The following is a 15,350-nucleotide window of genomic DNA, read 5'->3' as shown; positions in this document are numbered from 1 at the left end:
TTTTTTTTTTTTTTTTTTTTTTTGGCAAAGAACCATATAATTCAGGTGGTGTCATTTGCACTGATAGAGATAGCATTTGCATGTGGTGAATTGGATTGGAAAGGAATGAAAAGGGAGCGATGGTTTCAAGGTTGATAGGATTCCACTCAGAAAAGTTGACTGCCAAGCTCATGTGAGTCCGGTTTCCAGGGCTTGGGAACCAGCTTCATGGCAAACCCTGCCTGGGTTCCCAGCATGCACTGGTGGAGTTTCTGCCTTTGGAGAAGGTGGGGCTTGTTAACAAAAAAAGATAACAGAGAGATTAGGGTTTCTCTTCATTTGGTGCCTGGCGTGTTCTCCCTGGTCTGAGAAGGTCTGTAATGTATGAGTTGGACAGTGCTTCATGAAGAGGGAGTCTGACACCAGGAGCTGTGTCCTCAGATGGTCTTCAGTAATGGCTCTGGGTGTGGGCCACGCCTTATCTTGCCAGAGCTTGAAGCCATCCGGAAGAACATTTGTCTGTGCAGTTCCGGGAGGGATGAGTGGCAGTCTGTGGCTTTCAAAAGTTTGGATTCCTTGACGTCTGGGATTCAACCCTGGATGTTGTCTTTGCATGCGTAGAGCTGGCTGGCCAGGTACCCCAGGGCTGTGAGCAGACAGCTTCGTCCTTCTCATCCTTCCAGAGTCTGGATGCAGTTACTGCTCCGCAGGGTGCTGGAGGCCAGCCAGGGCAGGCCCGCTGCGGGAAGCCTGGGCTGCTCGCCACCGTGTGCGGGGTCCACCCCTGCCCTGGGTTTTTCTCTCAGCTGGCAAGCGGCCCAAACTTGAAGCGTAAAAGAGTGCGAGCTGAATGATGTTTTCACTATCAGTGCCCTAAGAGCAACTTCCAGTTTTTTTCTTCATTTTTTAGAAGGGGGGAGGAGGGTAGGTAAGGGGAAGCAGAGCCAAGAATAATAATAACGATTGAGTGGATGGGAATCTCACATTGCCTCAGTAAGACATATTTTATTAGACCTTGGCTCCTTGCCACTTTCAAGGTGAACATGGTCGGTAATTAGCAGCTAGGGCCGCACCCTGGAGTCTGCGCTCCCTGCTGTTTGGGAACAGGACGGTGAGGAACCCTGGAGTTGGGTCTGTCCTGTCTTAGCTGGTCGCCATCTCCGCAGCCTTCCCCAGGCCTGAAGTCCCACCTCAGCCTCTTCTGTCACCTGCTGCCATGTTCTCCCGCCCTCTCTCATAGGAAGTCCTGCCCAGAGCCCGGGTTCCATTCTGTGCTCCGCTCTGGGAGTGCGGTGTGAGAACAGGCACTAGAGGAAGCTCCACCGGGCGGGGTCTCTGTCTTGTTCTCGCACATCCCTAGCACCTCACTCAGCCTGTGGGAGACCCGGGGGGTGGGCGCTCAGGAGCGCGGATGGAGAGGAATATGCTTGATCTTGGTCCTCAGGTCCGCCCAGTCTAGGGAAGAAGAGAGATCCGAGGGAAAATAGCCTGTAGTCTTCAGAGGGTGCTGAAGAAAGGCACCTAGTCCTTGGGGACGGGAAGGAGGGATGAGAAGCCAAGTGAAGGGTCAGGGTGGGAAGGTGGCAGAGGAGACAGGCGAGAGCATGGGGGGACAGAGGCCACACTTAGGGGGAGCTGCCTGGGGACCATGAGGTGGGAGATGAGTGAGGATGAGGGGCAGGGGTCAGGTCTTGAAAGACCTTTTTTGTTTGTTCTTTTTTTTGAGACAAGGTCTCGCCGTGTGATTCAGGCTGGCCTCAAACTCACTATGTAGCCCAAGGCAGTCCTCCTGCCTCAGCCTCTCAGTGCTAGAATCACAGGCGTGCACCACCATGTCCAGCCTGGGGGCCCTTTTTGCTGGGAAAATGAATTATTTTCCTTTAGAACCTACAGGTAGTTGGGAGCTGTTAAGCATTTTATGCAGGGACAGGATGTGAGCAGGCCCTGAGTGGCAGGGAGAGCTGGCAGGGGACAAGGAGAGAAGGGAGGGCCTAATCCTGGGATGTGGCAAGGAAGAAGCAGATGAGGGGAGGAAGCCCATTAATTGTGGGTGCCCTGGGAATGGTGCTGGCCCGAGTCCGGCGCCGAGCCCAGAAGCGAGGTTTGGAATGGGCCGCACTCCAGGACGGCTCGCTAGTTCTTCTTGACCATTTCCCGCCCTTCCACAGTGACCAAGCTGCAGGTGAGCAAATCGAAGAGAACCCTCACGCTGGTGGAGAACAGGCCTATTCAGCTGGGCTGCTCGGTCAAGTCACAGACCAGCCAGAACTCGCACTTCGCCGTGCTCTGGTACGTGCACAAGCCCTCGGACGCCGATGGGAAGCTCATCCTGAAAACCACGCACAGCTCGGCCTTCGAGTATGGCACCTACGCCGAGGAGGAGGGCCTGCGGTCCCGGCTGCAGTTTGAGCGGCATGTGACGGGGGGCCTGTTCAGCCTCACGGTCCAGAGAGCCGAGGTCAGTGACAGCGGCAGCTACTACTGCCACGTGGAGGAGTGGCTGCTCAGCCCCAACTACGCCTGGTATAAGTTGGCAGAGGAGGTCTCGGGCCGCACAGAAGTCACCGTGAAGCAGCCAGGTAGGGGCAGAGGGTTTCCTGGAGACTTCAAGGTGCATCATCTGGGTGCCCCTGGGATCCTTCCCTTCTACCCACAGTGGGCCTGGATGTGGGTGCAATCTCATAGACCCCCGACTCTTCTTAGGGTACTCAGGGGCAGCTGTGGTTAGCAAAGTGTGGCAAGGCAAGAATCCTTTGCAGCTCCTGGCTTCTTTCTGGGTTTGTGATTTGCACCCTGGATCTCAGGCTGGCACCAGCTCCAGACCCAGAATTCCTTCCTAGAAGTGTTTGCTAGTTCTGTCTGCCTTCCCTTCTTCCATGACCTCGCAGAACATCCTAGACCCCCTAGGCCCTCCTGTGCCCACACTGATTCGGCCCTCGGGCCTTCTCAGACCCCGGCAGCAGTCCCTCAGCCTGCTGCCACAAGGGGGTCTTTGCTCTGAGGACAGGTCCCGGAGGAAGGACTGGTCACCCCTGCAGTCCTTAGTGCCGCAGCCCTCCTTCTTGAAAAGTGTCTCCCTGTGATTTCCTTTGCAGGCTGTAATCCGCCCCTAGAACAACCCGAGCTCGTTTCCTTCCAGCCACACGCAGGCTGTGCCCTCTCAGTCTCTGCTTCTCTTCACTCCCAGGTGGCGAGGCCACAGGGCCCTCTCCGTCCCTTCCCCCACGTGTCCTGCTTTGGCCGACTGTGGCCCCCACCTCTGTCCATGCCTGTTGGCGCTGTGCCCTCTGCCTGCGGGGCAGCTTCCCCACCACTTCTGCTGGTCATCGTCCATCGCCCAAACTTCACTCGGGGCTCTTCCAGGAAGTCTGCCCTGACTCCTCCCATGTCACTCGGGGCGGACATCTATAACTGTAGCACAGTAATTACCTCCGTTTCTTCCGCCCTGCGCTGCAAGCCCCGTGAGAACAGGGCTGTGTCTATCCCTCAGCCCTCGGCATGGCACCCTTGGTAAATTCTGGCTGAATACGGGATAAATGGCTGCTCCCTACACAGCACAGGGCCTTGTACTTCTCGTTCTCTTGGCCCAGAACATGCCCACTGCACACACTTATTTATCTCGTTCTTCCTCTGAGAGGCATTCCCAGTTCATTTTAACTTAAATGGTGCCCTGGGCTTCCCTCCCTCACACCCTTCACAGTCGATACCTGATGCTGCTCATTTACTTATTCGTGTGTCAGTAATTCTGAAGCATGTCCTCATGTTTATACTTAGAATCACTTTTCATCTAGCGTATTACTTATTCATTATTTAAGTATCCAGGCGTACACATAAATTTGTTGTCTGCCTCTCCCATGAGAATTAAAGCTCCCCAAATGAGCACACGGACTTCATTTTCTTCCCCATTGCTTGACTCCCATGAAGCCTCAATAAACATTTATTCCAGAAACCAGTAGTACCGGATGCACATTCCAGATGTGCCCAGTCGGGGCTGGATGCAGTGGGACATTCCTCGCGTGCGCCGTGACCCTCAGTGGTAGCACAGTGACATTTTCTGCTGGCTCTGCTGCTGTCTTCCTGCACCAGACTGGAAGCCCCGCTTTGGCACGGCCCCTGCCGGTGTTTCAGTGTCCGGTGTCCTGACTGCCTGTCAGTCAGTGCCTGAGGGCCACCAGCCTTCTCCTGGTTCCTGTTCTCTCTGCTCTGGTCCTTTTTCGCTCCTGGGAGAATGTCACCCCCGCCCCGCCCCTCTCCTCTGTGGCCTTCACCGTCCTTTTCCGTTCGTTGCCTGTTCTGCAACCAAGATTCCCTTGGTGGGTCATGAATTCATGAAGATTTCCCCAACCGAGGCTGCAGTTGAGCTAAGTGAGATAGTACAAGAAGATTGTAAGGATCTCTGTCAACACGAGTGGCAACTGTGTCATGGTGAATTTTAACACAGTAAACAGAAAACTCACAAGGCACTGATTCAACCGCTTCCTCCTTTCCAGCTGAGATCTGTGGTTCATTCCGTTGTTTTATATTTTTATACTTATAATTAAAAAAAATTTTTCCTTCTGATGAGGAAACATACTTACACAAATCAAGCAAATAAAAGGAGCTCCAAATGAAAAATATAATGCCCTTACAACTCAGAGATAACCAGAGTTCACATCTTATTATGTATTATGAGTTTTGTTATTTAAAATGTATTTTCTGGTTTTTTAAATTTATTTTTATTTTTTTGGTACCAGGGATCAAAGTTGGGTCCTTTTGCTTGCGAGGCAGGTGGCGGAACCACTGAGCTAAATCCCCAGCCTTCTGGGTTTTTTTTTAATCTTTTAATTGCAACAGTCATCCTGAGCAAAACATTAAGATGGTTTTAAAATGCAGGAAGTAGACAGGTTAAGTGCCCGGTTCCCCTGTCTGATGTGGCCCAGGGCTGTTACTATCTTCTTGAGGTGCTCCTGTGTGCTGACGGTCAGGGCTTTTGGATCCCCGGGTCCAGACAGGCTCCTTAGGGCTTTTTGTGATATCACAAGACTGCAGGCTCTTGTTTTCAGCCCATCTGGTTCCCTCATTCTTTTCCTTATGAGGTCAGGTCAGCCCTCTTCCTACCATGGGAGGGAAGTAATCCTGGTGTGCACGTGAGGGTATCAATCTGAGGCTCCTCCGCAGTCCTTTGTGGTCACCAGCCCAGCATTCTCCAGCTGCATGAGGTCAATTTTCAGCTTACCCTTGCCTGCTCCTTCCTGGTTGCCCCCTCAGCCAGCCGTGCTCTGTGATCTGTGTCCCCGGGAGGTGACTGGTGTTTGTCCTCCCTTGAGCACCTGAACCATGAGGGTGACGGGCTGGGGACAGCTGCCACTCCCTGAAAGCCCAGGCACTCACACCTGTGACCCAGGAGCGCTGCGAGTTTAGAGAGCCACGTGTGAGCAGTGTGTAACTGAGTGTGGGAGGTACCCATTCACCTCCCCTGGGAAAGCCTTGTGCAAGTCGCCGCAGTTCCATCTTAACATCTCTGCCCTCACTCTCTTCCAGACAGCCGCCTGAGGCTCAGCCAAGCCCAGGGCAACCTGTCCGTTCTGGAGACCCGTCAGGTGCAGCTGGAGTGTGTGGTCCTGAACCGCACCAGCGTGGCCTCGCAGCTCCTGGTGGAATGGTTTGTGTGGAAGCCCAACCACCCAGAGCGCGAGACGGTGGCCCACCTGAGCCGCGAGGCCACCTTCCACTACGGAGAGCAGGCGGCCAAAAACCACCTGCAGGGTCGGCTGCACCTGGAGAGCCCCTCACCTGGAGTGTTCCGGCTCTTCATCCAGAACGTGGCTGTGCAGGACAGCGGGACGTACAGCTGCCGTGTGGAGGAGTGGCTGCCCAGCCCCAGCGGCCTGTGGTACAAACGGGCGGAGGACACCGCAGGGTCAACCACAGTGACAGTCACGAGACCAGGTGAGGCTCGAGTCCCGTCCTCTCCCTCTGGTGTTTCCACTTTGACTAGAATATCTTATGGGCCGAATAAAATTAGTTTATCTTTTGCCATTGAATACATGTCTTAACGTTTTACATTAATATTCAAAGAGATCTCAGCTTTTTGGTTTTTTTTTTCTACTCCCTTTTTTTTTGGTACCAGGGATCAAACTGTGTTCCTTGTGCTTACGAGGCAAGCGGCAGAACCACTGAGCTAAATCCCAGGCCCTTGTTTTTGGTTTTTTGGTTTTTTTCCTTCTGAGAGTGGAAGGTTACCCATCTGGCCTTGGCCTAAAGTGATTTTATTTCTTAATTAGAATAATTAATTATTCTAGAGGACGGAATATTTTCCTTTTAAAGACTATGTCTAGATTCAGACAAGTGGTTGATGTGAAAAATAAAAGTCTTGAAGCAATAGCCATGTGGTTCAAAAAGTCAAGCTGGTGAATTTTCAGAGGAAAGGAGTTGATTCTTTAAATAGAAAGCAATTAAGTATGTGTAGCCTCCACTCTCTCGCTCCCTAATAATTTTATTGGTACTAATGACTATTTTGTGTGGCCTTTTGCTTTCCTTGTCTCTGGTGTTGCTGCTAAAGTACCTTAAATGGGTGTAATTACTGGTGTAATTGTTGTCACACACTTAAACACGTAAGGCACGAGGTGCAGATTCCCGGTGTCTTTTGTGACATCGCACTGTCGTTCCTCCGGATCAAAATGAAAAGCTGACAGTCCCCACAGGGGTATGGAGCAGAGCTGAGTTTGTGGCTGCCACGGGCCTGAGCGCTTTGTCCTGTTTGTGTGAGCACCCGATGAGCACGCTGTGGCCGGTCTGCTGGGAGTGTCCGTCGCGCGTCATGTCTAGGCTGTGCTGCCTCCTGGTTGGTAGCGAGTGGATCATCCGTGTGGCTCCGTGCCCCGTAAGTCACGGAACATGCTCCAGGGAGGTGAATGTACCCTGTGTTGTAGGGGTTCTTCGCTTGCCTGTGTCTTACTAGACTGGAGGGGAAATCACCTCCACTTTGAATTACTTGTTTATGTGTTCACTCTTCTGCCTGGAGACTTCCGCTTGTCTTTTCCTGAAAGTAAAACTAGAGAATGGCAGCTGAATACTCTCCTCCCTGATCTCACCCATTCTGCCAGTCACCAGACTGAGGCCCCTTGGCAGAGGAGACACATGGCTGTGGGGTACCAGCTACATCCCTGTGACGGTTAGCAGGTTTAGGTTCAGTCCTCCTACCGATCCGGATCAGTGCATTTTACTAACAAGGGCAATAAATCCTTAAGGGAACTGCTACACGCCAGGAAGAGCAGGAAAAGTGGTCTCCCAAGTTTCCCTGTTGCCACACCACGTTCTCCCAGGGTGGCCCATGAAGATCTGACCCTGCAAAGTGCCAGCCTAGATCTGCCTTGCTTTTTCCTGTCCGTCTGCCCCTGAGTGCACCAATTGTAAAACACACTGAAAACAGGAAAGGTTGGTTTTGAAAAACTACCTATAATCTCACTACCTACAGTTATCTACTGTAACTTGGTGTGTGTTTTTAATCTTCACCTCATGTTGTATTCCCACTGTCTCTTGCTCTAACAAAGTCAGGATCTCACTGTTCTATGCAGTATTTCTTTGTTTAGTCGATATTCTTTTGTGCTCATTTTCATGTGTTGGTGAAATTATTTGATGACCATCATTTTTACTGGTTGTATAATAGTCATGGTGCAGGTGTTCTTCACAGATTTTTTTCTGAGCTATAGCTGAGCATGTAGAAAATCAAAAATAATGTGACCAAGAGTTATGTTAAGAGAGTAGCTGTTCTCTTGCATGGGTCAGCATTCACTACACTGTGAAGGGTCTGAAATGAAGGGCTCCTGCCTCACTGAGGTTGTACCTGGATAGATCAGTAGCTGCTTTTGGCTCACTAAATGGGAAGAGAGAACCGCATTTCTCACACACAGACCAGGAGGCTGAGGCCAAGGTAACAGCCCGGAAGCACTGGGTGGGAAGTCGAGGAGGCACTGAGATGTGCTTCTCTCTTGTGTCTTATCCTGGGTAAAAGAAAGTGTTGAAATCAGAACAGAGAGGAGAGTTGGGCAGACGCAGGGAAGCACACTGGTGGAGAGTTGTGTTGGGGGAGGAAGCTCTAGGAAGGTGGGAATTAACTTCGTGCAGAAACACTTACACTGAGTCACTAATGCATATGAGATATTACAGGGGCCAGAACACCTCGTGTTAGAAGAGGAGAAAGCAAAGGGAGAGGAGCTGGGAAAGGGGACGTGAGGGGACAAAATGCCTGATGGTCTCCACCCCATCTGGCCACAATGGGCTCCATGGAACGTTCGCCAGGGCCATTCCTGTGATGCACACCGGTCACTGGGAGCCTGGGAAGGTGGTGCTGGTTGCTGGCAGAGAAGCTCACAGGCTGCCCCTAGGCCAGGGCACAGGTCTTTGCTGGTGCTGGCTTTACACTTTGGCTGTGCTGTAGGGAAAGACAATCTCGTGCGTTTAGAGAGTCAGTCACCTGCAGCTGGTTTGATATCTTCCGGCCTGCCCTGTGCCGTCCGGAAGCAGCCTCTAACCGAGAGCTGGACTGGTGCTTGTACCGGGTGCACAGTGAGATTCTAGATGGGCCAGCCAGGAAGGGGGCGTGCGAAGGGCTTGGCAGAACCCCACAGAGGCAGTCGGAGCCCTGGGTTTGTGTTCACCTGTGGGTGACATCGAGCCGGTCCGTTGAAAGCCCAGGACAGCACTTGGGAAATGGTCCTTTTGGTCTCCATCCAAGTAGAATCTGACTTGGTGTGTCTCCTTCTGTTAAGGTTATCAGCGTCTCACAAGAGTGTTCACACAGAGCCAAAGGGAAGTCTTTTCTGAGCGGGCAGTGAGTTGTTGGTTTAAAACCTACTGCAGTGAGCCAAAGGACAAAGGAAACACGGCAGCGAAGACCCTAGAAGGAGAGGCTGTCTGGTGCTGTCTGTGGGCATGGCTCACTCTCGTGGGGCCTCTCCTGTGGTGATTCTGTGTCTGCTTCCAGCAGCTGGGGTCACAGGTCCATGGGCTCCCTCTTGAGAAGAGGGAGAGGCCCTCCGGGGCCTGTTGTCTGTCATTTGGCTTCAATACTGGGCAGAGTATTTACTTCATTGGGTTCACTGTGGCTAAGGCAGTAAGCTAAGTGCACACGGTTTAAATTCAACAGTAGCTCCTGAGTGGACATATTCACTTCCTGCGGTTGCTGTAACAAATTAACCATGCACTGGGTAGCACAAAACAAAAGAAATGTATTCTCTCACAGCCCTGGAGGCAGCAGTCCACAGTGAGATGTCAGCACAGCCAGAGGCTCTGGGGAAGAATCTTCTCTCGCCTCTTCAGCTCCTGGTGGCCAGGCATCCGGGGCCCGTGCACTGGGTCCCTCCCATCCGTGGCTGCCTGTCTGTCATGTGGCCGTCTTAGCTGTGCGTGTCCTCCCTTTTGATGAGGACCCCCGTTCTCTTAGTGTGCTGTGCTCTCAGAATACTTCAGCCCGGGGAGCTTAAACAGCAGGCCCTTCCCACAGTCCTGAACGCTGGAATCCAGCCCATGTTGCCACACAGTGGGGTCCGGGTAATGCCCTCTTCCCAGCAGGCAGTTGCTACCTCTCACTGCGTCCTCACATAGCCTCACACGTGTGTGTCCAGGGAGAGAGTTGAGCGGGTGAGAGGGAGGGAGGGAGGGAAAGACAGAGATTTATTTTACTCCCTATAGGTCACCATTCCTACTAGATTAGGGTCCAACCCTAATGACCTCATTTAACTGACATTTCCTGTCTAAAAATCTCTGCATTCAAATATAATCCCATTGGGGGGCGGTGGCTGCAACGTGTAAGTTGGTTGGAGGGGGACACACTTCAGTCCCTGACTCAGTCATTGGATTTAGGGTCTGCCCCAATCCAGGATGGGCTTGTCCAGACAATTCTTCTGCGGAGAGCGTCTTTTCAATTACGGTCACCTCCTGAGAGTCTGAGTGGGCGTGCATCTTGAGGAGATACTATTCAGCCACTGTAAGCGGTTCTTTTGAAATAAGTGTCCCTTCCTCCCTACATGCCAACTGAAAGCCATGTTATAGCTCCTTCTGAATTCATCCAGATATCTGATACAAACGTGAGCTGAAGTGCATGTCAGAATACAGCATGCTCTGTATTCTGAGAGTTTTCCCAGAACTTCTTTGCACATCTCTGCACATAGCTCAGCCTGTTTGCCTTTCCAGTAGGGCAGTGGCGGCAAGCCGATGGCACGCGGGCCACAGCCGGCTGTTTATCACTGGATGCTCTAGAAGATTCGCCATCACCGCAGGATGGCATAGTAGTCTTGTGCAGGGAGCCATACAACATAATGTAGTTAGCAGTGGGCATCTCATGTGTTTCTCCCTCCTTTGCTCTTTGCCTTTCCCCAGATGCAGCCCTCCAGGTGGACACTGTGGTCCCCAATGCCACTGTGTCTGAGAAGGCGGCCTTCCAGCTGGACTGCAGCATCGTGTCCCGCTCCAGCCAGGACTCCCGCTTTGCTGTGGCCTGGTATTCCCTCAGGACTAAAGCTGGAGGGAAAAGGAGCAGCCTCAACCTGGATGAGCAAGAGGAGGAAAAGGGGGAGGAAGAGGAGGAGGAGGAAGAGGAGGAGGACTCAGCAGAGCGGACAGTCTTGCTAAGCGTGGGCCCAGATGCTGTCTTTGGCCCGGAGGGCAGCCCCTGGGAGGGCAGGCTCCGCTTCCAGAGGCTCTCACCTCTGCTCTACCGGCTCACAGTGCTGCAGGCGAGCCCCCAAGACACGGGCAACTACTCCTGCCACGTGGAGGAGTGGCTGCCAAGCCCACAGAAGGAATGGTACCGGCTGACGGAGGAGGAGTCTGCCCCCATTGGCATCCGTGTCCTGGACACAGGTGGGTTGCCCCAGGTACAAAGGAAGGCTGTCACTGGTGCTTCCACTCCATGAAATAAGTTAATAAGCACTCTTCGTGGTCATGAGCATTTATTAATAGTGTCTGAGATGTGGTAGAGTTTCATGTACTTGGCCGTGTCATGGACCCTTGATGGCTCATGGGCAGAAAGTGGGGCATAGAAAGTGAAGCCATAACACACTGTACAACCCTTATAGTAAATAAACTGGCTGCTGCACCAGTCTACTTCAGTAAGATTTCCTGTTGTAAGTATGTTGTTAGAAGTTACTTTGCCACTTTCTAGAATACTGAACCTAGTTTCTTATCCTTGAACTATCAAGTGTTTCAGACCCCTAAGGGGAAAAACATGAAGCCTTTTTCTCGGTCTTCAGGGCACTTTAGTTCTGGAGGCTGACTGGGAAGCATAGGTGGGTTTTGCATGCTTGGTGGGGAGGACTAGTGTGGAAGAACCGTAATGTGAACAGAAGTGTGGGGAGAGGCGTAGCCCCAGAATATTCCTCAGTGCAGAGTTCGCAGGCGTAGGGGACTTGCTCCTGAGGGGAAACTGGAGGAAATGCCTGCTGCCCAAATTATTTATTCCAACCAACAAGGCACTTTAAAAAACTGTGTCTCCATCAAACTGTGGAATAATCACGATGATCAGAATACTCAATAGTGTTTACTATTATAGAATGAGCCTATATGACAGATACAGTTTACTGGAATTTTTATCTTCCTTCAGTCAAAACTTTTCACCCCGCGATCTTGTTTTAAGTTTTGTGAGCTGTTCCTTTGCTTTGCTCACCTCCTGTTAGCATCTTCTGAAGTGGCGCTGAGATTTTGTAGGTCACAAGTCGTTGAGCATCAGCAGTACTGTAGACTTGGCATTCCAATAAGTATACGCGTGTATTTACTCTTTAAAATAACTGCCGAGGAACAGCAACTCTGCAAGGGAAGAGAGAGCAGAAAAAGCCTAAGTCACACTTGGGCTGCATAACTTTCATTCATAAACCGTCGACTGAATAACTCATTGTCCCCAAAATAAAAGCGAAGGTGTTCAGGGCCACGTGTTGTCAACCTGCTGTGGGCATCTAGAGTTACTAAGCTTTGCAGAGCAGGGAGATCATCCAGCAGCCTTATTTTACAGAGAACACGTAGGTTTTGAGAGGCCAGGCCCCTGCGGAAGTGCAATGAGTGATTGAGCACCCCTCAACCTGAGTGTTGGGGCGCCTGGATTCGTTTTCTTCCCTACGTGGCTGTAACTGCTGTGCACAGCCACAGACACGCTGGCCATGGTCAGCGGTCTGCACTTCTGGTATGACTGCTCTTGGAACCTGGCAGGAAGGGAAGATGCTAGACTTCCTAAGAAGGAAGTGTGGAGTAGAACTGAGTGCAAAGGGACATGTAAACTGTTGCCACAAAAGAGGTTCAGACTCAGCAGGAGCCAGGCTCCTTACTGTCCTAGTTGCAGTCAGTAAGCTCCACTTTATTCTGTGGCTTTCCGAGCAGTGCATCTCAGCGGAGAGTGGAAGCGTTGCATCTCTGGGACTTAGAGCTGTCAACTGGGAAAGGTGATGATGTGAGGAAGGGAATTCAAAGTTAGCAGGGAAAGGGCAGGGCGGGACAGGGTCATCAGCAGCTTCCGCCAGGGCAGGCAGGGTCTTCAGGGACCGCACGGACAGTCCAGCTCTCCTCACTGTTGTGTCGCCCGTGTCCTTCGCAGGCTCCACCCTCCAGTCACTCATCTGCCCCAACGACGCGCTCTTCTATTTCGTCTTCTTCTACCCTTTCCCCATCTTCGGCATCCTCCTCATCACCATCCTGCTGGTGCGCTTCAGAAGCCGGAACTCCAGCAAGAACTCTGACGGGAAGAACGGGGTGCCCTTGTTGTGGATCAAAGAGCCTCACCTCAACTACTCCCCCACTTGCCTGGAGCCCCCGGTGCTCAGCATCCACCCGGGAGCCATAGACTAACGGGGCGTCCCAGCAGGCCTTGCCATGGAGGAGCTGAGGCTCTCCTCGCTGCCTCTCGCTCTGACTGGACAGTCGACAGCACCCAAAGGTTCCGATGCCCGTGCGGAAAACTGTCCGGCTTGGAGAGCGCCCACAGCTCCCGGTCGTCACGGAGACAGGCTGCCTCCAGGCGGCAGTCTTGGTCGGTTAGCTCTTCGCGCCCAAATGTCGTGATCCTGCCGTTGTAGGTTTCTAGTTTTTGGTTTTGGTAACGTAGTGAGTAGTTCCAGGTGCCACATCTACTCACCGATTTATCTAGTATTCTCAGATAGGTGTCATGGGGTTCTTACTCCCAGTAACATACCCTTTCCAAATCCCCGTGGTTTGCCCCTATTGGATGCCATCATTGTTGTGGACGAATTTCACCTATATCCAGCTGATGGCAAGAGGAAGGATGACTTTAGAGTAACAAAGAATCTCTTCCAGGACTTTTTGTTTTTGCACATTTGAAAATGCCTCCCTTGGATCAAAATACACCCAAACCTTTTTTACATTCTTAACGAGACTTGAAAAATGTGTGTAGCGTGGGCCCAATTTGTATCTTATCTTTTCCCTCAGCTGGAGTTGTTGGAACCACTTTGTAGTGAAGATGAAAGCACTGAATGTTGCTTCAAAGAACTGTGTAGAACTTCATTCCCTGCATAACCCCATTAGGATAGATGGTGCCAGCCCAGCCTATCTGTCAGGGAGGAGAAAAGGCTTCATCCAGTCCTTGCCAAACAGTACGAAGACTGTCTTGGACAATGGGTCAAAAGCTCCCGAGCTGACATGGGCAGAGGGGTGCTCTTAGCAGCTACCGACTTTCTGCGTGATGAGAGTCAGTGATCAGAGAAGGGAGTATGGAGAGATTGGCGCTGGCTTCGTCTGTTCTGCAAGGGCGGCCTAACGGGCGGCTGTGAGCAGGTGGGTTTTGTCTGGAGCTGCTCTGTGCGACCCTGAGGGGAAGCGTCCAGGGCACTGAGCTGAGCAGGGGGCAGAGGCGGCCGCTGTAGATGCCCAGTGCAGGCCGCTGGGTCACACGAGCAGGGCTTCGAGTGAGGGCTGGGCAGGGCTTCCCAGTACCTGGCAGCGGAGAGCCTGGAGGAGTGAAGTCTGTTTTTCTTGTTCCTCCCACTGAGATTGCCCTCAGCTATGTTGCTGTCTTCCTTATTCGCCATTTATCTCTGCCCACAGCTCACTGCTGGGAAGGTCCGGATTACTTGGTGGGCCTCTCCCTTTTCCTGGGCCCCGCAGACCCGAGCACATGTATCATCTGTGGGATTTTTTTCCCCTTCCCTTTCTTGGATCATGTTATGGTTTTAGGCTGTTTGATTGTTATTCTTGTTTTTCATTTCAATGCTCCATGGGCCAAATTCATTGCGCTCTTGGGCCAGATACTTAGGTCCCCAGGCATCACTGGTTGCCAATACTTCCTTTGGGTCCCTTTTATGCCCTCGCTTCCTTGTGTTTTCCTGGCCAAATACTCCCTGTCCTGTCCCCATAGAACCTACACCTCAAATCCTCAGAGGGATTTGGGAAGAGCTCCCAGGGATTCTGGAGCCAGGTCTAAAAGAGACGCTGCCAGGAAGCTGGGGCCCCAGGACGAACAGACTCCAGAGGAGGCTGCAGCATGCCTGTGACACACAACGGTGGATTTGTGTCAGGTGCCTGCAGGTGCACAGGCTGCCTGCTGCTCAGTGGGTGCACATGAGCCACAGCGCAGAGGTGACCAGGTGACTTCTGATGTGTTTCGCCTGTCAGTCTCTCCCTGCAGAGCTCTCCCAAGAGACACGCAGGCCCTGCCACCTTAATCGGTGTGGTGCCTGCCACACTGATTGTCATTTCCTGTGCTACATCGTCGGTTTTCGAAGTACTGAATTGGCTCAGTCGTGAAGAAAGAATGTCCGTGGCCCCATTTGAGGTGTGTTTTCAGTGGGAATTTGCCGGCTCCTGATTTTTAGGCTGAGTCAACAGAAGATGACTGACTTGAATGGAAAGATGCCAGAGGGCTGGCTGGGGCTGAGACTTCACTTTGAATTGGTTCATAGCAGTAGGAAAGTAGGTGCTGCCCATAATTAAATATGTGAAGCAATTACAGGAGATTTGAAAGGAAAAAAGAAACCGAAGCCAGTATTTTAATAATTGCTTTTTCTGTGTATTTTCATTCCGGCGGGGGGATACCATGAAAGGTGGAGTTTTTTGAGCTTTCTATGAAAAACCCTAGGACCCTCTTTCCTTGGCCATTTCTATGGAAATGTGGATGAATGGTAATGGTGCCCTCAAGTGGCTGCGAGACCTCATTGCATGGGTCTACTGGAGCTTTAGTCTTCTAGAATTCAAGTGAGGAAAACTGCCGGACACTCTTGACTTACTGCCTATAATATTGCATTTATGAAAAACTACACTGTGCGAGACACATCCGGGACGTGGATATGACCACACCCTCTTTCACTAGGGTGTTTCTGTAGCAAGTTTTCATATTCTTTTCAAACAATGGTTTCTCTGCTTTAATTGTTAAAAAAAAAAAAAAAAAAAAAAAA

The 15,350-nt window shown here is 51.6% G+C and overlaps 1 protein-coding gene across 3 annotated transcripts in view; it reads left to right on the top strand.

Annotated features, from left to right (window-relative positions):
* Positions 1-15,341, top strand: part of Igsf3 (immunoglobulin superfamily member 3) — a 91,535-nt gene extending 76,194 nt beyond the window's left edge. For all 3 annotated transcript variants that reach the window (XM_010631200.3, XM_010631199.3, XM_010631198.3), the window contains 4 exons: positions 2,148-2,558; positions 5,500-5,907; positions 10,339-10,821; positions 12,542-15,341. In XM_010631200.3, coding sequence (XP_010629502.1) covers positions 2,148-2,558; positions 5,500-5,907; positions 10,339-10,821; positions 12,542-12,792 — 1,553 coding nt within the window. In that variant the 3' untranslated portion in view covers positions 12,793-15,341. The remainder of the gene's footprint in view (positions 1-2,147; positions 2,559-5,499; positions 5,908-10,338; positions 10,822-12,541) is intronic.
* Positions 15,342-15,350: the final 9 nt, after the last annotated feature.

The sequence above is a fragment of the Fukomys damarensis genome, unplaced genomic scaffold, assembly GCF_012274545.1.
Source record: "Fukomys damarensis isolate Sample0158 unplaced genomic scaffold, DMR_v1.0_HiC HiC_scaffold_33, whole genome shotgun sequence".
NCBI lineage: Eukaryota > Metazoa > Chordata > Mammalia > Rodentia > Bathyergidae > Fukomys > Fukomys damarensis.
This window is presented reverse-complemented; position numbering and strand designations above follow the sequence as displayed.